The sequence below is a fragment of the Stenella coeruleoalba genome (assembly GCF_951394435.1).
Source record: "Stenella coeruleoalba genome assembly, chromosome: 14".
In the NCBI taxonomy this organism is placed as follows: Eukaryota; Metazoa; Chordata; class Mammalia; order Artiodactyla; family Delphinidae; genus Stenella; species Stenella coeruleoalba.
The window spans coordinates 4,632,352-4,658,897 of record NC_137160.1 but is presented as its reverse complement, the minus strand read 5'-3'; the positions used below and the strand labels follow the sequence as shown (position 1 = coordinate 4,658,897).

Here is a 26,546-nt window from a genome sequence, read left to right as displayed (position 1 = left end):
ATCTGAGTAGTCCGCTAATTTCCCTTTATTCTTGTCTCAGCTGTCGCCACTGCACATCATAATAGGCTCTTAGGGCGTTTTACCTGCCCTACCTTGACCTCCCAGGCCCAAAGGGAAAGGGTGAAGGCCATCCGGAGTTTCTGAATATGCCTGTGTGTGCACACCTGCCCTGCCACACACGTGCCCCCTGCTGTGATTTTACTCTTGGCCTGGTGCCAACGCGTGCCAACTTCACAGCGTTTGCATCAGGAATTTGGGTCAGTCTAGGAGGGATGAGGGTGAGCTGGCCTGGGGTGCAGGTGGGGAGAGCTGGTCTCCTGTGTGGATGGCCTCGTCCTACTCCTGGCGAGCGTGTCCCTGCGTGTGTGAGAGACAGAGCTCAGCCTCGCTTACGTACACTCAGCACGAAAGAGGAACGGGGTGAAGAGAGACACGAAGGCGAGAGGTGGAGTGAAAGGGGAAAATTTCATCCGTGCTGCCCACAGTAAGGTTAGCATATGAAATGGTCGAATAGCTGGTATGTTTCTCTACTAGTTCCTGGAATACTTTCTTAAAAATGCTGAAAAAAAACTTCCTGTGAGAAATGGCCACCAGGTGTCATCAGAATGCTGCTATTGATTTGTTTTATTATTGTTCTTTTTTTTATTTTAAAATTTAATTTAATTTATTTTTTTATACAGCAGGTCCTTATTAGTCATCAGCTTTATACACATCAGTGTCTACATGTCAGTCACAACTGCCCAGTTCATCCTACCACCACCACCATCCCCTGCCGCTTTCCCCTGTTGGTGTCCATACGTTTGTTCTCTACATTTGTGTCTCAATTTCTGCCCTGCAAACCGGTTCATCTGTACCATTCTTCCAGGTTCTTATTATTGTTCTTTAAAAGTATATGCATGTTTTGATTTCTTTCTTGCACTTTTAAAATTTTCTTTTGTTTTTAAACTGTAGCAGAGACTGTTTCAGTTAGAGCAGAGATTTTCTTTTGGGACATTTTCTTGGTGAGCTGATAATTTTTTATAGGTAAAATTGAAGATCACTATATAAAATGTATTTATTGATTTATTTTTAGTTGAGGAGCAGCTACTAGTTGAGAATTTGGATGAGAGTAGAAACTATAAATGGAATTGCATATTTGAAAATCTTTGACACAGTGAGGATGTGTGTTGAATGGTAATTGATGAATTTGTGTAGGAACCGTATGCTTTAAGAAGATTTGGTTTAATAATATATCTCATTGTTTTAGTCTAAAAATCTACTAAGTCTTCTGAATTTTGAAACCTTGCTGTGGGAAGAAATCGGAGACTCACTAGCTTCTCCAATGGGTACAAGTACCAGGACTTTCAGAAAGAACAGGGATTCTGCCTTACTTACTTTGAGTGTTGACAGTGAGTCCCATGCCTGTCCTGTTGTTTCGCTTTGTTCACAGAGAATTAAAGGTGCTTTCTGGTACATGGTAGGCTTTCCATAAATGTTGAGTGAATGAATTAAATCTGCCTCCAGAAAAGAGTCCTTGAACTTTCCCAGTTGGGTAATTTTTGAATTCTGCTATAATAACCTAATAAGCTTTCTGATGAAGGTTTTTCTTTTTAAAAAAAGAAAAAGAAAAAAAATATATAAAAGGTTCCTCATTTCTGTTGAATCCCTTCTAGATCACTTTAAGATACTTACTAAATCACCTTGCACTCCCACTTAACTGATGTCATTCTAGTTCAGGCCTTATAACTTAAACTATTATTATAATGTGCTCTTTCTGCCTCTAGACTTTCTCTACCCATGATATGTCCTGCATACTGAAAAATGAGTCTTCCTGAAGCAGTGCTGTGTTTTGGTGACTCCCCACTGACACTACTGAATAAGTTCCAGTTCTTAATTTGGAGCCTCCTATGATGTGGTGTTGGTCATCTGCCTGGGTTTTAAGTTGCCCTGCAGTAGAAAGCCAGGGCTGTAGCTGTCTGCACTGCTGACAGTCTCACATGCTCATTGCATGTGCTTTGCGGCTTTGCTAATCCCTTTTTTCTGCTTGAAATGTTTAACTGTTCCTACCTGCCCCCTCAACAAAAGAAAAAAACAGTTTTAGTGTCCTGGGGTTTAGCTCAAATGATATTTCTGCTCTTTCAGCCAAATAGTCTACTTGGCAGTATGGTCCCTTGCTCATTTATATTGCTGTAGTTCTTAGTTTATATCACACACGTGACCATATGTGGCCTTGTATTAGAGTTCCTTTCCATACATGTCACATGGCTCCTAATAGAGTATGAGCCTGCTGAGGGCAAAGGATGTGTTTGTATCATTATAGTTCTTTCATTTTCTAGGCAACTCAATATATGTATTTGTTGAATGTTTGTTGTTCTTTCTTGGTATAATGAGATGTTGAGTTATTTCATTAATTTCAAAAGTCAATTGGGAAATAACAGATGTAGAAACATTTTCTCCTTTTGTTTTAGAATTTTTGGAGCCATTATATAGGAGATAATGAAGAGCCTCATTATTTTGCTTCTGCATATTAATATAGTCATTCTTTTGTCTCCAAAAATATATGAGTCATGTGCCGTCTATATAGCATTGACTCTGAATAGTTGTACGTGTGTGGGTCTTCCGTGGGTTGGTGTTTGTGTGTTCTGTGCATGTGCACCTGCTAGTGTCTGTAGTGAAGGTGGTGTAGCCGCGGGCCACAGCGGTGTCGGAAGAGGAGGAGATGAAAGGACTCGTTATTGAAAGAAATTCTCACCGTTTTAGATTAAGCGTTAAAAAGTTTTTTAAAATAACTCCTGTTATGGACGTTTTCAAACATATATGTATGCAAACACATAGAAAATTGATAGAATGGCATACTGAATCCCCATGTAACTGTCACTCAGCTTTCAGCACTGTCGGTACCTAGCCTTCGCTAGGCTCCTTTCCTGGACCATTTTAAAGTGTATCTCAGACACTTTTCATTTCATCTATAAATACTTAGATAGGAGACATTCCTTATTTCATAGTGAGATATTTGTTCATTCTAGTACCTGTTGTGTGCTTGGAATTGATCTAGGCTCTTGGGACATGTGAGTGGATAAAATAAACCAGACCCTTACATTCTAGCTTGGGAGACAGAAAGCAAGCTAGACACGTAAATAACCAGAACAAGGAAAAAATTGATTTCATCAAAATTTAAAACTTCTGCTTATCAAAAGACAACATTTATAAAATGGAAAGGGAGAAAATATTTGTAAAACATGTATCTGACAAAGGATTTATATCCAGAACACATAGGCTCAATAATAAAACAGACAAGTGATGTAAGAAACGGGCCAAAGGCTAACAAGGACTTTGCAAAGCATGTAGCATCATTCAGCACCATTGCTAGTTACCGGGGAAATGCAGAGTAACTTCACACACACTCACTATAAAGACTAAAATTGAAAAGGCTGACAGTGTCAAATGTTGGTGAGGAAGTGGATCAGTCACAATTCTTGACACTGCTGGTGGCCGTATAAATACAGCCACTTTGAACATCAGTCAGGCAATTTCTCATACAGTTAAGCACACACATCTGCCCTCTAGCCCAGCAAGGCCACCCCTAGGTGTTTACATAAAAGAAATGAAAATCTATGTTCATGAAAGACTTGTGCAAGAATATTTATAGCAGTTTTATCATAACAGCCCAAAAAGGAAGTAGCTCAGTGTCCGTCAACAGGATTGTAAATCTGTGTGGTGGAATAGTGCTCAGCACCGAAGTGGAGCACATTGCTGACCCATGCAACACAGACATTGTGCTGAGCGGGAGAAGCCAGACCCTCCTTCCCGCCAGAAGTGTATATATTGCCTGATGTCATTTGTATGAACTTCTGGAACAGGCAAGACTAATCTATTGTGGAAGAATTCTGAGCGGCGGTTGCCTCCGGGTGCGGGAGCGGGGAGGGGAGTGGGTTACAGGGACTGAGCGTGAAGGGCTTGAGAGAGTTCTGGGGGGAGAAGGCAGTGTCCTCTGTCTTGAGAGGGACAGTCCTGAGGGACCCTCAGCAGCTCTCTGGGCTTCTCTTTCTGCCATCTCTCCTCTCCTTTACTCTGCCCCACAAGCTCTAGCTGCCCTCCTCTCTGCTGGGAGGTCCCTGGGCTCTGTCTGTGGCCTGCGTCCATTCTTCAGGCAGTAAGCTGGCGCTCACCTGGTTTGTTTCTCATCTCTCAGGAGCACTATCTTTTGGTGCCCGATCTTCAGTGTCTTGTGCTGTTGTTTCATAGATTCTGTTTTTTTCTTTTTTATTTGTTTCATGCATGAGAGTAAGTCCAGTCCCTGTGACTCTTGACCAGAAGTCGATGTCCTGGACTGGACAATATATCTGTTGAAAAAAAAAAGTCTCACCCCTTAAAATGCAAGGCAGAGATTTTGTTTTTTCTTTGCTTTAATTCCAGTATCTAGTACAACCAAAAATAACTTGGCATACAGTAGGCCCTAAGTGAAGATTTTGGAACAGACACATGATTCATTCTTTCTTACTTTCTTTCCTCCTTTTACTGTTGCATTACAAATGTTGAATAGCAAACCCAATGCTTTATCTAAAACAGCATTTTCTAAAAGGTCCTTTGGAACTCTGGCCTCTTGATTCTTTATAAACAAAGGGCTCTGTAATGAAATTAGTTTGGGAAAAACTTATGTACTGACAAATTCTGTGATAAAGACACTTGTTTAAACCAGAGTTTTCTACACTTATTTGACCAGGAATATTTTTTCCCCTCAAAACACCTATTGACCTTTTATATAATTTATCTTTTCTGGAACACATTCTGAAGAAATGGTGATCTGATGTTGTACATCTTGTAAGTGTAATAAAACTTATACATTTATCTTTTTCACTCTTTTATAAGAGTGATACAATATGTTACTATATTATATTGTAATAAATACAAGATATTTTTGTATGTAAATTACATATGATAATTTATACATTTTTAAGCAACTTTATTGGGATATTCACATACCATACAATTCACCCATTCATACTATGATTTAATGGATTTAAATATACTCACAGACATGTGCAACCATCACCACAGTAAATTTTAGAATGTCTTCATCACCTTTCAGATATTATCCACCACCGCTACCCCACTGTCTCCCATCTCCTGTCCTGTGCTCCCGCCCAGCCCTAAGGAACCACTATTCTACTTTCTGTCTCTATAGATTTGCCTATTCTGGGTATTTCTTATAAAAGGAATCATATAGTATGTGGTCTTTTGCAACTGGCTTCCTTCACTTAGCGTAATGTTTCCAAAGTTCATCCATATCGTGGTTTGTATTAATACTTCATTCTTTTTGTGGCCGATTAACATTCTGTTGTCCCTCATTTTGTTTACCCATTATTCTGTTGCTGAACATTTGGGTTCTTTCTACCTCCTGGCTATTGTGGATAATACAGCTGTAAAAATTTGTGTCCAAGTTTTTGTGTGGACGTATGTTTTTATTTCTGTTGGGCATATACCTAGGAGTGGAATTGCTGGGCCATAGGATACACTGTGTTTAATCTTTTGAGGAGCTGCCAGACTCTTTTCCAAAGTGGCATCATCATTTTACATCTCCACTAGCATTGTATGAGTGTTCTGATTTCTCCACATCCTCACCAACACTTGTTATTACCTGACGTTTTAAAATTTTTCTTTTTAATTTATTATTCATTTTTGGCTGCCCCGGGTTTTAGCTGCGGCATGCAGACTCTTAGCTGTGGCATGCATGTGGGATCTAGTTCCCTGACCAGGGGTCGAACCTGGGCCCCCTGCACTGGGAGTGTGGAGTCTTACCCACTGGACCACCAGGGAAGTCCCTTATCTGACTTTTTGATTCTAGCCATCGTAGTGGGTGTTGCATTATAGTTTTGATTTGCATTTCTCTGATGACTGCTCATGTAGAGTATGTTTTCATGTGCTTTTTGGCCATTTGCATATCTTCTTTGGGGAAATGTATATTCAGCTCCTTTCCTTTAAACATTTTTTTAATTAACTTTTGGCTGCGTTGGGTCTTTGTGGCTGTGTTGGGTCTTCATAGCTGCGCACGGGCTTTCTCTAGTTGCAGCGAACAGGGGCTCCTCTTCTTTGCGGTGCGTGGGCTTCTCACTGTGGTGGCTTCTCTTGTTGCGGAGCACAGGCTCTAGGCACGAGAGCTTCAATAGTTGTGGCTCACGGGCTCTAGAGTGCAGGCTCAGTAGTTGTGGTGCACGGGCTTAGTTACTCTGCGGCATGTGGGATCTTCCCGGACCAGGGCTCGAACCTGTGTCGCCTGCATTGGCAGGCGGATTCTTAACCACTGCACCACCAGGGAAGCCCCTCAGCTCCTTTTAAAATTGGATTTTAAAAAAATCACTGAGTTACAAGATTTCTTTTTTATATATTCTAGATGAAGTCCTGTATCAGATATTGATTTGCAGAACATTTTTCCCATCCTGTGGCTTGTCTTTTCACTTCTTTTTGGTGGTCTTTGAAGATAATGTCATTTGAAGCTTTTAATTTTTTTTTTTTTTTTTGCGGTACATGGGCCTCCCACTCTGCTGTGGCCTCTCCCGCCGTGGAGCACAGGCTCCGGATGTGCAGGCCCAGCGGCCGTGGCTCACAGGCCCAGCCACTCCGCGGCATGTGCGATCCTCCCGGACCGGGGCACGAACCCACGTGCCCTGCATCAGCAGGCAGATTCCCAACCACCGCGCCACCAGGGAAGCCCTGAAGCTTTTAATTTTGATAAAGACCAATTTATTAATTTTTTCAATTGTTACTCATGCTTTTGGTGTCATTATCTTATATATAATTTCTAGTCCCTACTTTTAGCAGAGTCAGAACAACAGCCTTCATTTGGTTTGTCATCGTGACAGAAGAACAAAAAAAAATGGTTAAAATAGTTAAAAATAGTTACCATTAGCTTTGAGGCCATAATACTTGATGAGTAATACTTTTAATTAACATCAAATCAAATGGCATTTGGCTGAGAATTCCATTCATGGTGTAAAGTAAATGGAAAATGATATGTTTTAATTGAATTAAATAGCATAATGAAAAATAAAATCAATGTTATTGATTTTAAAGCATTTTATTCAATAAAATTCTTCCTCCCCCCACTAAAATTTACGTTATTAATTCTACTCTATCAGTGACATTTCCCCTTAACCTGTTAACCTTCAGACAACACAAAATGACTGTTAGATGAAGACATTGGTGATTGACACCTGGAACAGGAGTGGCTGTTCATTGGCAACAGTGCTTGAACATGAACGATGATGTATGATGAGCACATGCATGTTGTTAATTAGAATGTACTTAGAAGGATGATAGTCAGACTCTTTGCTCTAGGGGAAGAGGATGAAGCAGTTGTTTCAAAATTATGTTTTCCTTACACTGGGACTTGGGCTTCTGTTGGGAAGCTAAAGAGGGGGAGGGCTGGCTCCCTGACTTGTATCACAGCAGTTTTTGTTTAATCTGTTCTACAGAATGGGAGTTCACGGAAATGTACTTTGAAAAGAGGGCTTCTCTGTTTTTTTTTTTTTTAAGTAGTAAATTGAAATGTACCAGTAAAAAGAATTAAAACATGGGAGTTTTTTTGTAAGCTGGTTGAAAATTACGTTTTCTATCAAAGTAATGTAGCATTGCTTCCTGAGTCAGCAGTATGATGATGTGGTATGCCCCAAATCTGATTTCATGCATTTCGTAAAGGACTTTGCACACGCGATCAAATCCATCTCAATGTAAAGGAGACCTCGAGGCTAATTTTATGATATTTTTCGTCTAGTGTGTCACTTTATGTCGACTTTTCGACTAACTTGTGTGTCTTTTCTTTATGTTCAAAGGTTTTATACCGTTTTTATTTTCTTCCCAGGTTATGTGTGCCCAGTGAGCCACCCCTGACACAAGAAGCATCATCAGCACTTTATTAGTGATGGATACTGAGAAGAAACCAGAGAATGATGAGGATGACAGTGTAAACAAAGAAGCAAAAGACTTGAGAAATAGTTCACCCCATGATGTAGATTGTGGGCCTGTATCTGAGGTGATAGCAGATTCCTCTGAAAATTCCACAAGCAAAAGAGGCTTTTTAGAGTCATCGGACTTTGACAGCGCTGTCGTGGGGAATGATGGAAATGAACACGCTTCCAAGAGAATGAAATTAGCTGAGGCAGAGCCCCTCCAGTCAGGAGAGCTGGGCATCCCTGGGTCAGAGAGGCCTGAGGGCTCAGGCCCGGAAGCGGGTGTCCCGTTGGCGGGGACAGGGGTGGGGGCCCTCCTTAGTGACCCTGATGGAGGCGTGTGTCTTCCTGGTGCCTTTGCCGCCCCCTGCAGTGTTAGCCCCACAGACGCTGCTTCTCTGGAAACAGACGCTGAGAAGAAGCCCGCTCAGGAAATGGTTTTCCTTGATCCAGGAAGAGAGCTTCCCTTCCCCCAGAACGAGATGCCTGCGAGCAGTACCCTTGGAAGTGTGGATGCAGTTCTGCAGTGCGGCGCATGTGGTCACTCGTTTGTTTCCTGCTCCGATTTGGAGAAGCATGCCGAGTGTCACATGCAGCAGCCTGAGGACCACGCCTGCGGCCCCTGTGGCCACAAAGCAGAGAGCAGCACGGCCTTACATGTGCACGTCAGGCAGGCGCACGGGCCGCAGAGGGTCTTTTCTTGTGACCTCTGTGGCTTTCAGTGTGTGGAGGAGAACCTGTTGAACGCACACTATCTCGGCAAAACACATCTCCGGCGTCAGAACCTTGCTGCTCGTGGAGGGTTTGTACAGATCTTAACCAAACAGCCTTTTCCTAAGAAGCCATGTCCCATGGGAACAAAAAGTGTTCGCACAAAGCCAAGAGCGTCTAAGCCAATAGCAAAGAATGGCGGTTCAAAAGGATTACAAAACGTTGGAAGCAAATTTAAAGATTTCAGAGGAAGCATTTCTAAACAAAGTGGAAATGGCAGTGAGTTGCTGGTTGAAATGATGCCATCCAGGAGTACTTCACCAGAAAAAGTAGAGATTGTTGAAGAAAATGTAACCTCCCTCGATATACCTCGGAATCCTGAAAACCAGAGTAAAAAGTTAGGAGCCTTAGTCACCTCAGAGGGTCTCCTAGAGAAATTGGAATCTACCAGAAACACCCTCCAGGCAGCCCACGGTGTCAGTACGTCCTCAAGACCCAGACCTGAGCGGAACGTCCTCATGCTGGGCAGCAGCTTCCGACGACGCAGCGGCGCTTTCGCCCTAAGGGGCCAGGCGAAGAAAAGGTTCACTCTTTTAGGAGTTAACAAAAGAGGCACTACTGAAACTCAGAGGCTGTGCTTGAAACACTTTAGAACACAGATGAAAACAAGTGATGCTGAGTCAACACCCCAGCATGCAGAAACCAGTGGCAGCGTCCAGGGTCTGTGCGTCACATCCGCAGAGACCCAGGACCTGAAGCAAGACAGGAGAAGCTCCCATCTCCCATGCTCCTTTGACTCGGTGACGGTGAGGCTGCCTTCTGATGACCAGGTGTTGTGTACGTGTACAGACTGTGGACACACAGCCACAAACAGGACAGAGTTGGAAATCCATGTGAAGAGGAGCCACGCAGGAGAGATGCAGTCTCACTGCCAGACATGTGGCTTTTCCAGTGCGTCCAGGAGGGACTTGGATGCACACTCGCACAATAACCAGCATCAGCAGACCGCCCCCGGCCTCAGTTGTCAGTGTTGTTCCTTTACTTCCTTGAATGAAATGTACCTGAGAGACCACATGAAGGAAAAGCACAGTAGGGGTTTCCTTTGCACGCCTTGTGATCTGTGCTTCTCGTCTGAGAAAGACATGGAGGAACACAAGACAACTGAGAAGCACATTCACTTGTTGGGTCAGCCAAAGACTTCTCAATCATTTAACAATGATTTGGTTTTACAGACTTTACCTTTAAGTACTTTAGAATCAGAAAATACAAAAGATTCTGTGAGTGAGTCAGGAAAAGCAGCTCAGGAAGAGCCAGTTCAGTCCAGGGTAAGCCATGGAAATGAAGTAAGACATGCGAATAAGCCTCAGTTTCAGTGTAAGAAGTGTTTTTATAAAACAAGATCTTCCACTGTTCTCACAAGACACATAAAGCTCCGCCATGGTCAAGACTATCACTTTCTGTGTAAGGCATGTAATCTTTACTCATTGAGCAAAGAAGGAATGGAGAAACACATTAAGAGAAGCAAACATCTTGAAAATGCTAAGAAAAATAATATTGGCTTAAGCTTTGAAGAATGTATTGAAAGGGTCTGCATAGGTGCAAATGACAAAAAAGAAGAGTTTACCATTTCTGGGAATGGAAGGATAGAAGGCCATGTGGAAGGTGTGCAATTCCAGGAGCACACCTGTCTCGACAAGAGCATCCTCCTTCCCCAGGAACTGTCACAATCTGGTGTAATCACCAAAGAGGCTGAATTAACTTTGACCACTGCCCCAAAGAGAGGGAGACCTAAAGGTAACATCTCACGGACGTGTTCACACTGTGGTCTTTTGGCCTCGAGTATTACAAACTTGACCGTGCACATTAGACGAAAACACAGTCACCAGTACAGTTATTTATGCAAAGTGTGTAAGTATTATACTGTAACTAAGGGAGACATGGAACGTCATTGTGCCACCAAGAAACATAAAGGACGTGTAGAAATAGAAGCGAGTGGAAAACCAAGTTCAGATATCATTGTTGGCCCGGAAGGGGGGAACCCTGAAGCCTGTAGGAAGAACACCACTTCAGCAGTTTCGGATGTACCTGCCAACGAGTCAGCTGAAGCAGACGCCTCTGTTTCGGAAAAGCCAGTACTAGAGCAAGGGAATCCAGTTGAAGTCGACGTTGAGAATGTATTTCATTCTACAGATGGGGAAACTAACGGTCACATTCTTGAGAGAAAGGAACAAACGTCTCTAGAACCAGAGGACCTTATCCATCAGGGCAATGCCTGCTCCCAGGGAGATGACACAGGTACAGGAGATAACAAATGTGCGCGCTGTGAGTTTAACGCTTACTCTTCTCCTTCTCTAGAACTGCACATAAAACGGAAACATACAAGAGAGTTTGCGTTTTATTGCATGGCGTGTGATTACTATGCTGTGACTCGGCGGGAGATGACCAGGCACGCAGCAACAGAAAAACATAAGATGAAAAGGCAGTCTTACCTGAACTCTTCTAACGTAGAAGCCAGTTCTGCAGAAATGTCCAAAACCATCATTATTCCTGAAGGGCAGCATCAGCAAAGGTCTGAAGAATTTCAGATAATTTCAGACCAACCCTCTGAAACTCTCAGAGCTAGAAATGCTGCTGATTGTTCTATTTTGGATGAGAATACTAATTTAGATATGTCCAAAGTACTCTGCACTCCTGGCTCTGTAGAAATTGAGACTGAGGAAGAATCTAATCTCAGCGAAGATCATTCCTTTTGTGAAGCTTTCCAGCCGCCCCTTGCCAAGGATAAAGTTACAAAACCGGAGGAGATGGTGTCCCTTCATATTTCCTCTAATTATGGCTCCCCAGGCAACTTTCAGAATGAAAATTCAGGAAGCTCAGCTTTGAATTATGAGACAGCAAAGGAAAACCACAGTATGTTGAATGACGTCAGTGATCCAGACACACATTGCAAGAGTGATGGCGGAAACGTAGGGGACAAGGCAGATAAAGTCCTTGGCAAACGTGTGTGCCCCGGAGCTCTAGAAGGAGAGCATTCGGCTGAGAGCACCATGCTGAGAGCAACTGGAGAAGAGCTCAACCTGGGTGGCAGTGGTCAGAACAAAGTTGGAAGTGTGCAGAGTTCAGGGGATTTGAAAGATGTGCCAGAAGATCCCGTTCTAGAGAATAAGGAGATTCTGATGAATTCCCAACATGAAAGTAAAATAATTTTGGAAGAGGATGGTCCAGCTTCTGATAGCACCGTTGAAAATACTGATGTTTATGAAACTATAATCAGTATTGATGATAAAGGACAAGCCGTGTACAGTTTTGGCCGGTTTGATTCTTCCATCATAAGGATAAAGAACCCCGAAGATGGGGACCTGTTAGACCAGTCTGAAGAGGGGCTTATAGCAGCAGGAGTGAGAATGAGTGAGTTGCCCTTAAAGGACTGTGCTCAAGGTGTGAAAAAGAAGAAATCCGACGGCGGTTCCTTTGCCGAATCCACACGAATTCGTTGTGATGACTGTGGCTTCTTAGCAGATGGTTTGAGTGGACTGAATGTTCACATAGCCATGAAGCATCCTACAAAAGAGAAACACTTCCACTGTCTGCTGTGTGGAAAGTCGTTCTACACGGAGAGCAACCTCCATCAGCATTTGGCCAGTGCTGGTCACATGAGAAATGAACAGGCCAGCGTCGAGGAGCTTCCCGAGGGAGGGGCCACCTTTAAATGTGTCAAGTGTACAGAGCCCTTTGATTCTGAACAGAATTTATTTCTGCATATTAAAGGGCAGCATGAGGAACTGCTCCGAGAGGTGAATAAGTACATAGTGGAAGACACTGAGCAAATCAACCGCGAGAGAGAGGAAAATCAGGGGAACGTTTGCAAGTATTGTGGGAAGATGTGTCGCAGCAGCAATTCGATGGCGTTCCTAGCACACATTCGCACTCACACAGGTATGTAAAGCGCAGCAAGTCTCTCTTTACCCACCAGGTGCAGAGGAGTGATAGAGTTCGGACATTTGTTCCCATCCAAATGTGGAGTCCTTAACTGCATTTGCCAGTCGGCCTCCACCCAGTTCACCTCCCACTGCCCCGTGGCTCTGGACGCTGCCATAGTCTTTGTTGACACTTAACATTTCTCAAGGTAATTAATTGAGCCTTAGTGATTCCAAAGGCACGATGTTTGGCAGATCTCTTTTATCAAGAAGCCTAGTCCCTCTGATGCGTTTGTTAAATTCCTGTCTCTCACAGCTTTTCAGTTGTCTCTAAGTCCTAGTTGTTTGGTTTTCCAGGGTGTCTATTAAGTGGCACTTTGGGTTTCAGAGGACATATTAAGTGGCTTTTGAAGAGTGGAATATGAAAATTTTCTTACAGTTTTAGGGATTTAAATGTATTCATTGCCAGATAGTTTATATCCCAAAGTGTAACTCCCAGGCAACAAGATTCTGCTTTCAAGGATCAAAATTAGTGAACACTTTTCAAAGTTAATATGTCCTGGGGATTTGGTTTGCATGGAGGTAGCACTTGATTTAATTTCTGTGCTGTCACATGTAGTGTTCCATTTTAATGTTCAATTTTAGGTAGAAATTTTTTTAAAAAACTTTTTGTGGAAAATACATAAGCCACTATTCTAAATTTATGTTAAAATTTGCTGCACTGTTTCTATAAACCTGCCATACATTCTTTGTTTTAAATGGACAGCTTTTCTAAATCATTGTGCTCTGCTTAGACAAGTTCTGTCTCCATGGTTGAATTTATGAGTGGATTTGAATAATAAATTCACATTTCAATGAACATATTTTCATTAAAACTGTAAGGTTTATTTTACTGTACTTTTAAATAATGGCTTATTATTAAAGATATACTTTAAATTCATGCAGTTTTTGAAACTTAGTGCACGGTTACAAGGAGGAAGACAAAAGGGTATGAAACATTATTAATAGTTTAGGGTGATTAAAGATAGATAAAAGTTTTTCTCTGAAGAAAGTAACAGGGCAACCTGCATAAGGTTAATCTAGGTAAATATAAACATTGTACTCTTGATCCCAGCTCTTCCCATGTAGTAGAACCACCCCTGGAGAGTAAGGTCAAATACTTATTTGTTGGCCTTATTAATACCTCTGTCGGTACCACGTTGCCGCTCACTTTCTGAAATGATAGGTTTTAGAAATCAGGCTCGTTCATGTGTGCAGAAAATAGGTTCTTTCTTAACATGCCCTCTTAAGGCAGATAAAACTGAATAAAACTAAGAGGAAGATGCTAATGGAGCTCTTTTTAGAATTCTTTATGCAACTGTCTGGTCAAGACATGTTGCTTATAATTGATGTGTCCATTACTTGAATTCTCTTGTAATTATAGTCAATAAGTCTTGTAAATGTGTTAAAGCTCACTAAAAGCATACAAATTCAAGAACAGAGTAAGGCTAATAATTTAAAATAATCAATGTAGGCATTTCAGCACTTAATTTCCCTTGTGTGTTGATAGCTGATCATTCTTAATCCATTAAGATTTATTTAGTCGTTTACAATGCAAAATAGGTTTGCACTGGTCACTTGTGCCATTTGAAAATGTCCACCAGGTTAAGTGCAGAATGTAGTCCATTAGTCTTCCTTGACTATATGTATTAATTGCATTTAAAATCAAGTTAATGTGGATGTGAAAGTGAGGTAACTATCAATATGTGACAGAGTAACCCTACTTATATAAGTTACATCATTGATTGTAACATTTAGTAAAAGTTAGCATACTTTTTAACATCTCCTGTTGGCTTATCAGCAAGTACATTTTTATGGTGTTCTGAGGCACCGCAAAGAGCTCTCTTCCTGAGTCCCCAGTGCCAGCCGACATTTCAATTTTGCAAGTCATTTTTTGCGGGGAGATTGCTCTCCAGGTTTTAATCCAAGGCTTTTTTGTTGTTGTTGTTGTTTTCTTTTGTTTTTTTTCCTGGGGGCATCTTAAAAAGAATTGCTTCTCTGATACTTTGCTTATGTCCATGAAATAGTAATTCAGGGACTGTTATTAATGGTTAACTGGAAAAGGGCTTATTCTTCCAATCCCTGTTTTCATATTTTGTGATTTACTATATGTTTTATGTAACCTTTTCTTCCCATCCTTAACACGATAAAAGCAGCACTTGAAGAAACAAATGAGTTTTGGTTATCAAGGATTGTGGGAAAAAAGCCTCCCAGAGTTTTCCTGAGTGCTCGCTGGTATGAAGCCATCCACATGACCAGAAAGTGCAGCGTCTCCTTTCCCTTTGCGTTAGTAATACAGGAAAAGCTGTTCATTTTCTCTCCGGCATTGTTCTGGTAGTTAGAGCTTTAATTTCCTATACCAGAGGTCATTAAGTCGGAAGACTGTCTGAAGCCCTTAACTTCCTGTTCAGAGCGTGCTGGTCTCTGGCGCTATTTGGAAATGTCCACACGTGGGAGAACATTAGGGCTGGTGGTGTTTGTACCTTAATAAGTGACGGTTTAGAAGCCAGAACAGCTTGGGAAGAGGCGGTTAGGGGGAGTTAGTGCGTTGAGTTTAAGCGCAGTGAGGGCAGGGCCTCTGCTTTGCTCACTGCTTCACCCCCATGTGGTGCTGGCTTTCAGTGCTGTTTGTTGAATGAAGGAGTAAACAGCTGAGCAGAGGAACCAGTGAAGTGTTCAGTGTAGGGAGGATTGTGGAGTGGAGAAGCATTAATTAGATAATGGGTTGTATCCATATTACTTGATTCTTTAAGACCTAAAGTCTGCTTATGATTTTTTAAGTGTCAGTGTCACGTCCATGTATACATAGCAGTTGGCAGTGAATGAAGTTGAGGAAGGCCAGTGCAGGTCTGAGGGGGAGGCTTTGTTTTTAAAGTCTTTGGAATTATTTAGGTAACATTGTGAGGTGCCAGAAAGCTAGAGACCCTCTTTCATTTTTCCCTTTCAGAAAACCTCACAGGCCAAATTAAAACAAAACAAAAACTACTGAGGGTAATGCTGTCTCATGGAGTGGGACTATTTAAAATAATATTGACAGTTTGTAATAATCTCAATATGCCTGAAAGACAAATGTAGAAATATGTGGTCTTACAAATTTTGCCTTAAAAATACTATGCCTGGATTCATTTTGGAATGGGCCTAGCAGGCTTAAAAATGGAAACGCTGTCAGGAAAAAAAATGGGACATTTCTTGTTTTCTTATACAGAAAACTGTTACCCCTGGTCCCGTAGTATTAGAATTTTTATGGCCAGGAAGGAGATGTTAACACACCTCTGCATGTAAGATACAAAAAGTAGTCAGGGCCTCCGTGATTTCTACATGGAGACAGTCAACAGTGACTCGTGGATGTGTTGTCAGCACACCAGCAGTGATGGCTGAAACCCGAAGGAACTGCGGTTTCCACCAGGGAGCCACGGACAGTCCACTGAAAGCGCGGAAGGTCTGTGTCCGGCCCCCGTGGCCCGTGTGCTGCCCCACAGAGGAACTCACACCCTGTAGTGCAGAGCGAGCACACAAGGGCTTGAGTCACGGGATATTTTGGATCCTTTCACCAAAATTGTAATAATACACGTGTTGAGAGAGCTTTATCTTCTTCGTTTAGAGTCCTGATGTTATTGTTGATTAATAATTTCCTAATTACCTTTAGTGCAGTTTAATTTAAAGTACAGGTGAATTGGTTCTTCTCACTGTTTTCTTTTACAAGTCCCTTTATAGAATGCTGTGTCAAGATGAAATGTTTCAAAGTAGTGATAGGCTTAGTTTTATCAGAATCATTTAAATAAACTGTAGTTTCTAATGTGACTGATAGAATGTGATTGCTGTAAGCCGCAGTCTCAACCTGCTTTTGACATTTAAACATATAAAGCTGACAAGATACAACCATTCAGGTGCTAAATATATTTTACCTCTACTTCTAACAGTAGAAATGGAAGTATTAGAAGATCTGGCTTCATTGTCTCTGAACTGTGAAATATTCAACTTTGCCCGTGCTTAGTACTGTTGACTTTTTTATTTCTGTTAGAAGATTAAAATTAAATGCTTCACTTTTTTTGTCAGCTTTTGGGAATTAAATTGAAATTTAAGACTCAAAGTTTTTACTGAGCGCTTCAATTTCAGCACAGTATTCTTGGAGGATTTTTTTTCAAGGGCATTGCGCAAAGTTCCATTGATCAAAAATGATTTACTGCAACTTTTTTATTTGAGCTCTTTTTGTATATTTATTAAAGTCCACATATTTCATATTCTGTCTAACTGTATTAGAAGAGGTACTTCACCAAGTAGGTACTAAACATGCTATGAAAAATTTGGAAACATTGTACCAATTTTAAACTGTGTTTTTTTAAATGATTTTATTTCCTTGAGGATTTAAAGGTTAGAATTAGAAAATGGTATATATGTGTTACACTTTGAAAGAGTGTTGCTTCTTGTTAATATGGGTACTGATTATCAATTAGTAACTATTTTCCAGTTAGAATCTACCTATTATTGACAGTAAGTTTGTGGACTCTTGAAATAATTTTGTCTCCTCATTTTTTGAGTATAGATTAATCTTATTTCTTTATGAAATAAAAAAATTGTTGGTACTGTGCCTTTTATGTTGAAATGTTCTTGAAATCAACAATAGCCATAATGTCAGTAATTCTGATTTGCTGAATCATCACAGATTTTTGGCTCTAAAATGATCATAAAAGCAAATAATTTATCCACTATATATTCTTATATTGTATGGTATTGAAAGAGTAATATTGTGAATAATTTGGGATGTTAGAAAAAAACTGAAATATTAATGTGAAAAAATTCAAAGCTGTAGAAATATGAGGGAACGGGGATGTGGCCACTGAGAAATTTATTTGATAATAAATATATTTTTAAAAAACATCAGCTACTCTGTATGCATTTATGTTTTAAAAATGTTCCATTTAAAATGTTAAATGACTTTTAAAACTATTTTTGTGAATTGTAAGAAAAATATTTGAAATTATGTAGCTCATCTCATCTGCTTAGTACTGCTCAGGTGTATCACCTTTGACTTTAAATTTTAGAAATGTTATTGAAAGTTAGAAATACTCATTGGAACATTAAAGTCTTCTTGGTGGAATAATTGTGGAATGCGTGTCTGTTCAAGTTAGAAAGGAATGCAGGTATTCCATTTGGGGGACAGAAATTTGTAATTAGATTATAAGTATGATTTAAGATCTGGGCCTCTTTTAAAACTTTATCAGTAATGTATTATTCAAATTCAAATCATACTTTATGTTAAATTTATTTAGGATCAAAACCATTCAAGTGCAAGATATGCCATTTTGCAACAGCTCAGCTTGGCGATGCCAGAAACCATGTCAAAAGGCACCTTGGGATGAGGGAATACAAGTGTCATGTCTGTGGGTGAGTAAATTGAAACCGTCTCTACCGTGGTGAACCAGGAAGCATGTGCAGGGTATCCATTGTTTCAGAATTCAAAACTGATAGGAGTAAGAGTGGCTAAAATTATGCATGCGTATCCTTCTTTCCATTGTTATGGTAAATTCCTTAAACACAGTTATGACATTCTTCTCCCACTTCTAATCCTGTACTGAAGATGAGCAATTTTATGGGCTACAAGGTCAATTTGAACCTGTAATCTGTAAATTGACTAAATTATAGGATGTTCATTCATATTGCCAGAGAGAAGTGTAAATTCCATTTAAAGACATAAAAAAATACATAATATAGCTTCAGATTTGTATATGTATGTTTTTTTTTCTTTTGCTATACCGCTTTAATTTTAATCACATTAATGGCTCTTTGGATACATTGGACACATTCTATAAGGAAAAAAGCAGAAAAAGATTTAATTTCAGAGAACTGATTATTGCAGGGATGAAGCTTAAAAAACCAGTGTATAATGTAGGTTTTTGTGTAACGTTATTTCAAAACTTGTTTTTTCTGTTTTAGTTAATGGCTCTTTCCTCTAAAGAATCATTCACAATGTTTAATTGTCACTCAAATGTGTTGCATTTAATAGGAAGCAATGAGACGCCTTAATGCAACACTAATTAATTTAGCAGAAATGTTTGAAAGGTTTTAAAATGCCACGGCATCTATGGTATATCATAGGACATTCAGAGCTGGATTTTAATACCTTACTTCTGATTAAAAGTATATTTTAATGCTGTTATGCTAGAGAAATTAACTAATAAGTGCATCGTATAAAAACACTTTATGTGAAACCTGAGGAACCTGCAGTTCTTATGGTTAATTCACAAAACACTTCGGATTCAATTAAATTATGCAATGTGTACATGTTTTATATATATATATATATATATATATATATAAAAAACTCTCCCGTTGCGGAGCACAGGCTCCGGACGCGCAGGCTCAGCGGCCATGGCTCACGGGCCCAGCTGCTCCGCGACATGCGGGATCCTCCCGGACCGGGGCATGAACCCACGTCCCCCGCACTGGCAGGTGGACTCTCAACCACTGCACCACCAGGGAAGCCGCGTACATGTTATATTAAGTTTATTTTTTCAGTGGAAGATTCTTCTGGTTAGCACTACTGTGTAAATATCTTTTAAGTCAAAAACAGTTTCTGTTTTTTAATGGACTGTACATTTCATCCCAGGATGCAGTTGCATTTTTTGACCCTTAAGATAGTTTTACAAATAACTTTGCAAGCAGTTTTATTAACCATGGCCTGTGATTTATTCATTGGCAGAATTGATGGTTCAGTGACTTGGAGCTAAAGTAAATGAAGATGAACCTTTGCCCTGAAGCCCCCTGAACATCAGTGGGAGAATGAGTTTTGTTGCTACTGATTTTAGCTGCAAGGGTCGAGTGCCACATGGTTCATTTAATTGCTCCAGGTCTCGGAATTTTAAAAGATACCTCATTTATTGTTTTTACCATGTGAGTTATAGGATAGAGGAAGGCCCTGACTCCAATGAAAATTTGTGCTATGACAATAAGCAGTTTCTTCTTTGTGTCTGCAAAATAAGGAAATAATTTTTGCATACTATGTTATTAGAAACCTAATTCCATTCATTTTTTATTAGCGTTACCAAAACCTGGAAAGAGAAGAAGAAACTTTCAGAGAGCAGTTTCTGACATATGTAGCGTCAAAAACAATGTCTGATTGATTGGCTTTGGTTGTGTGATTTGAGCAGTGCACACTTGCTTAGCTCATTGCTTAGCATGTACAGCTGGCATGTTGCACTAATGGTTTATATAGTGATTCCCAAGTAAAGAATTATAAGTACGTATAGCTATGTTGAGTTTTATATGGCTGTCAGAGAAGTCTACGTATGTGTGTGTATACATAGAAAAATCAATCTAGATTCTCAAATTGTATCACTTAAAATTACAATAGTCGCTGAATTTTATTTGAACAAGAAATAATAGTTCTCTTAATTTTTTATGTGAAATTTGATTTAAAAGTCACATAACAGTTACTTGTACAGGGTAGATATTTTTACAGTGAAGCTAAAAGTTCTGAAGAATTTCAGTAAACTGCAGAATGCCTATCGACCTATGTAGTTGACACAGAACAATAATGAGTTAAATACCCTTTAATGCTAAAGAAAAAGTATCATAGGTTGTTCTGTATTCCATGTGTTTCAAAGGGATAGAGCAGAATGTAGGTTAAAAATTAAAGTAAAAAACGTTAAAAAAAAAAAAAGAGAGAATTGGCTATCAGATTAGTGGCAGTAGAGAGCACTGGTACATTAACATCACTGACAATGTCAATTCATTATCATTGATGGCTAAATAATCTTAGAAATGCTCAGTGGACCTATTAGTTCCTGAACATAAGCAGCTTATGCTGCATTTCTTCATTAGCTTTAATTGCTATAAATTTTACCTTTTAAAAAATCATGCTTTAAAAGGTGAAGTGATCTTTCAGGAACATTAACTCTATAATTTTGTCACAAACAGAAGGTCTTGCACTATGTTTTGTTTTCTTCAGTAGTTAGTATCTTAGTGTCTGTTTTAGAATTTTACTAATAACCCCTTCACTGTTTGAGTTGTAAGAAATAAACGGTTTTTCAAACAGTTCTGTTAGAGTAATAATATATGAAAACAGTGGGGCAGGCACATTTTTGAAGTGAAATTATTACTCACAGTGTTGTACTATTTTTCCTTAGTTACCTCTTGAAAAAAATCTTATATTCTACGGTGAAATTGATGAAAACAACAAACAGTACATTTTGTTGAAAAGACATCAGTATTAATGTTTCAGTTTATTTGTAATTGTATGACTTCTTTTTCATATCTTTAAGATTTTAGATGCTCATCAAATATGTATCATATATTATTTACTAAGGCTTAATTTAAGGGTTGTGCATTAGCTACTCCTTTAATAAAAACTGCCTTTTAAACTTTTATTTCAGTTGTTTGAACCTACACTGATCTTCTTTGAATTTTTAAGCTCAATTTTAAGATCTCTCTGTCCCCCTCATCGGCAAATCTAGCCACAGTATATCATGGATTTGAGTTATTTGACCAAAGAGGCTGAATGTATTGTATTCGATGTCTAATTCCTAATGCTAGCTGGGATTCAGAATTCAAGATTTAAGTTTTGTTTACCCATGGTTTACATGCTTTATGTCAGGGTATAGGTTTCAGAAATGTATTGCTCTGCACTCCCTGTTTTAAGAACATGTTATAGATAACTTCATTTAAAAGCCTTTCATTTTACTTTCACTTTTAGGAGGAGCACTTTTTGAATTACAGTTTCTTAATGTTTTTCTTACTTCTGAGCATGACCCCAAGAGGAATTTTATAGAATATAGGTGAATTTATATTTAGCACTTGTTGGATAGTTAACATGAAAATGTGCTATGGGTCGGACATAGGGCTTAGTGGGGGAGAAAATAAAAAATAATAGAAAACACCTTATATAGAAGTTAATAATTTTGTTGGGAACATATGTTTAAAAATAGGTAAACACATTTTTACTAAGTCCGTGATCTTTACCTTTGCTATTTTTCGTAGTCAAGAACTTAAAAATCTCAGTGGCTGAAGAACATCATTGTGGAAACCATGTTTTGTTAAATTCATTTACATTTATTTTAGTAATCTCTTCCTCCGTGTGTGTACACACATACACACACACATTAGTGTATATATAATACTCTCAGTAATAAATAGTATTTAAGCAGTGCTGTGTTTTAGTGTACAGCTTAATTAGCAGTCGTTTCATTTGTTGATCTCAGTTTCATGAGATTGTTTATCTCATGTTCATTATCCCATTGTACAGATGGTAAACCTGAGAGTAAAAGTATTTTTAGTGATGGAGTTAAATTATGGGCTAGTAATGGTAGACCACTGTTTCCTTCCTTTAACTGTACCTTTTCTTTATTTCTCTGCTTTTGTAATATCTGTTGTTTTAGTTACTGATTTTAATTTGTACTTATTTTTTTTCTCTCTAGGTTGTTTTCTCTAGCATGTGATAGCTGTAACTTCCAGCCCCCAGCCACTTTTGTTTTTTGCTTTTGCTCAGACTTACATTATTCTAAAAAATTGCTTGCACTGTATTTTATTTTAATATTCTGGTATTCAGTCTCTTTCTCTCTCTCTCTCTTTTTGGTCTCTCTCTGTTTCACTTTTCTCATATTAAAGTGTTGTTTTAAATAATTTTATTATTTTTCCTCATTGTTCTTTATGTGTTGATAATTTATTGCACTTGAGTTGTTACAGATTGAACATGTTAGTATCAGAGAAATAAGTGCCTAAAAAAGTGAAGATTTTTTTTTTTTTTTTTTTTTTTTTTTTTTTTGCCGTACGTGGTCCTCTCACTGTTGTGACCTCTCCCGTTGCGGAGCACAGGCTCCGGATGCGCAGGCTCAGCGGCCATGGCTCACGGGCCCGGCCGCTCCGCGGCATGTGGGATCTTCCCGGACCGGGGCACGAACCCCTGTCCCCTGCATCGGCAGGTGGACTCTCAACCACTGCGCCACCAGGGAAGCCCCCAAAAGTGAAGATTTTATTGTCTTTCCATTAGGGTGAGAGGGGTAAAATTGATCTTCTTGGGTTATGGTTTTTGTTTTTCATTACTAGTTACTACAAAAAAAGACTAAGTAGAAAATTAGTAAGTAGCCTGTGAGTTCAGTAAACCCGGGAAATGATACTTAACTTTTGTATGCCATTATTCACAAAAACCCCAGTATGCATGATTTAGGGGTTATATTATTTTCTGACCGCTTTCCCTGTGTCTAGTCTTGAATCTTGTATATAAACAGTTGAGTAGTACTTACCTAATCAGGAGAGAATAGGGCATTTACTAAATCTGTCACCTCTGGGTTCATGAAAAGATTCTAGACATTTTCTATTGTGTATTAATGTGCTTATGAACTGTTTATTCTTAGTTGGTTTAAGAAACCTTAAATAGAAAGTTACTAATGCAGCAAAACTCTTTTTGTGTGTGTGTGTGGCATTACCTAGTTTTTGTGCATTAGAAGGGATCTCTATGTAGATGATTATAATGTCACTTTCTGACCTTTGCAGCTTGAATAATTGTAAATCATTGCTTCATAACGTGTCAGAGAATGTCTGTACTAGGCAATTAAATGGCAGAATATAATAGACCAAATTATTGCCTGTCATGTTTTCAACAACACAGTTAGTATTTGAGTTACACTTAATCATTACGTGCATTAGCAACTTCATTGGAATCCAGCTTCAGGCTGAGCATGAAATACATTACATTATTTAAACCTCTAATGGTACAAGTCATTTATTTGTGTTGAAGTGTACAACATGCAGAGTTTCATAAAGCAAGGAACACTTGAGAGCTTAATTTATCCAAATCAAAGTCTAAATGCAGATAAACACAAGTGGCAAAAATTAGTAATTTTTATAGGCTGGAAATATTTAAAAATACATGGTTGTGTGTAATTTTAGGCAGCAGGAATAAATTAAAATCACTATTTTTAGTCTGCTCTGAGAATTAAAGCTGTGTATACCTAAATCATTAAGAGCACCATGGGATTGCATTTTTAGCTCAACAATTAATTACAGCCATCATATCTACAGATATATCCAAATAAAATAAGTTTTTGGTTTGACTGGTTGTTTTGGTTAAAGAGACATAGAAAAAAAGACATAGAAAAAGTTTGTTTTATATCATGTCATAAATTATGCATGTAACAATATAAAGGGCAGCATCTCTCAATTTTATAAAACACATCAAAACTAACATTAAAATACTCTTGTTATAAAGGATGTGTTACATATTTTATCTCTATAATATTTTAATGCTTTTTGTTTAATGGTATATTTTTGTCTTTAGTTTGAAAATTTAAAAATCCCACATAATGCTGACTGTCTCTCTTCCTGTCAGTGAGGAGTACCAAATGTACATTGTTAGTTTATTCTTCTGATGTTGAAGTCCTTGAAATACCATTTAAATACTGAATGGATGTTATTTTATATTTTTTATAAACAAATCACTTTTTATTTTGAAAATCTAGGAGATATCTTGGTTATTATATTAAAATAAAATACACTTTTTCTCAGATACGATTGTAGGATATTTTTTAGTGAACTGCTTTGTAAATCCAGGAGAGAGTCGGGGGTATGGTTAGGATAACGGGGAAGAAACAGAAGAAACTGTTTTCCGCCTCTCCTCACAGGGAGAGGAGGGCATCTTCGTCACCACCATATCCTGTGCTCCTTTTTTGTGATAGTGTTTTCTTGAATTTTTGCCTTGGAAGAGTAGGGTCATAGATTTATTCCAAGGCAGTAAGTGTGATCAGCTCATAAGAAAATAGAAATAAAATACACATTGTCATTTGTTGCTGTTGTAGTTGAAAACACTGGCCTCTGTCTCTAAGGTCTTTTCTAGTGAAAAGGTCTTATCTCAGTGACTTAAGTAATTTTTGCTTTATTTTTATTTTAAAATGTTCCATGGTGACTTTAAAATACTATTGTGGAATCACAGGATTCTTTAGCCCTCCTGATCCCAGGAGTGAAATACAGAAGGGCAGCTACTCCTCTGGTTTCCTTGGCCTGTCCTGTGATTTTTTTATTTTATTTTTATTGTTAACCTGTTTTCTCCCTCCCTCTTCCTGTTCATGTGTTTCTGAAAGTCCTTTAGTTTCTACAGGGTTTTGCTCTTTGATTTGTCTGAGACTGAATAAGAGGAGGTGTTGGAAATGTAGATACGAGGGAAGTACAACCATTGATTCAGGTATTCATTCATTTCCCATTGGGCAGATTCTTGACAGTTTCCTCTTCAAGTAGGCCCAGGTGGTGCAACGGCCCTGCGGTCACGTGCTCCAAGTAGGAGAGACAGACTCAGAGGCAGACTACAGGGGAAAGAGCGGGGGATGGTGGTCCACAGAGGAGGGGTGCCCAGCTCTGCTTGGGAGCAGCAGGAAAGACTTCTTTCAGAGGATGGGTTTGAGTTGGTTCTCGAAGGATGAGGAGGTATTTATACACAAGGCAAAAAAGGACACTTTTTTATTAGAGGGAACAAAAGAGCAAAAGTAGTGAAGTATGGAATAGCATGGCATATTAAGAACACTGCGAGAAATTCCTGGAGTTTAAGTGCTTAGAAGGGGTGAAGCGGGGGATTTTTTTAATATTAAATATTTATGGAGCATCAGTATGTGCTGTTAGTCTTTAGGGTTAAAAGATCAAAATGATATCTGCTGCAAATGGATGGAGAAAGCTCAGGTAAAGAAATGCCCAGGTCTTTTCTGACTCTTGCTGCCGATTCAAAAAATATTTCATCAGCTAGGTAGCGTGATGTGAAGGTGAGTGGGGGTTAGGCAGGCAGCCAGGGGCAGCCCATTCCAGGCAGGGCTTTGGGGAGGTTCAGCCAGGAGCATGGCGAGTTCAGGAGCCACAGGGACTTCAGCTCTGCCTGAGGTGGGACTGTAAAGGAAGGGGCAGGTGGTAGGGCCGGATCACAAAACTGTGCCATGCTACGGTGCTGAATGCTGGCCTTTTCCTCTGCTTTCCATCACTTCTTTTTTTTTTTTTTTTTACATCTTTATTGAAGTATAATTGCTTTACAATGGTGTGTTAGTTTCTGCTGTATAACAAAGTGAATCAGTTATACATATACATATGTTCCTATATCTCTTCCCTCTGTGTCTCCCTCCCTCCCACCCTCCCTATCCCACCCCTCTAGGTGGTCACAAAGCACCGAGCTGATCTCCCTGTGCTATGCGGCTGCTTCCCACTAGCTATTTTACGTTTGGTAGTGTATATATGTCCATGCCACTCTCTCACTTTGTCACAGCTTACCCTTCCCCCGACTTTCTTCCTAGTTTTCTAGACTGTGAATAAGCAGTGAAGGGAGGAAATAGCCTGGCAGGAAGTGAATTACTACTTCAGAATGAAGGGGCATGGGGATTGGCCGTGGGGAATTATTTTTAAGAGAATTTCATTGTTCACAATTTTAATTAGGAATGCTGTTGATTGTGGATAACTGTAATGGATACAGGTTAATACCGGTTCCATATAACCTAATGTAGCATAGTTCCAAATGATAATTACAAGGACACACAGTTACGTGGCCATACCGCAGATGTCCACATGCAACCGATACATTGAAAACGGACGTTAGAGTTGTTTCCATACACAGTTCATCTGGCAGGGCAATGTAAATTGGGACAGGAAACCATCAATTAAAGATATATATATATATATATATATATATATATATATATATATATATATATATATATACTGTTTCGTAATGGGTATTATTCTCCTACTTCTTAGTCCTTGGGTATGTAAATGGTTTCTGTTTCTATGGGTTCTGTCTCCATACCCATTGTTCACTTTCACTCATCCCTGCAGCTCCTTTATTCCCCTCCCTGCCACTTGCTTTAGCATTTTACCAAGAATGAGTATAAGGTCTTTGTTATCTACATATTTAGAGCGGCAAGTAAGAACAGTTCCAAACACTGTTTAATGCTACTCTGTAGGTATATGAATTTTTAGAAAATTATTTTGGGTT

General features: G+C 39.2%; 1 protein-coding gene across 1 annotated transcript in view; it reads left to right on the top strand.

Annotated features, from left to right (window-relative positions):
• Window positions 1–26,546, top strand: part of ZNF407 (zinc finger protein 407) — a 421,297-nt gene that overhangs the window by 16,731 nt on the left and 378,020 nt on the right. Inside the window, exons 2-3 of the mRNA XM_079942496.1 lie at window positions 7,838–12,572; window positions 17,863–17,977. Of these exons, the coding sequence (XP_079798622.1) occupies window positions 7,898–12,572; window positions 17,863–17,977 (4,790 nt within the window). The 5' untranslated portion in view covers window positions 7,838–7,897. The remainder of the gene's footprint in view (window positions 1–7,837; window positions 12,573–17,862; window positions 17,978–26,546) is intronic.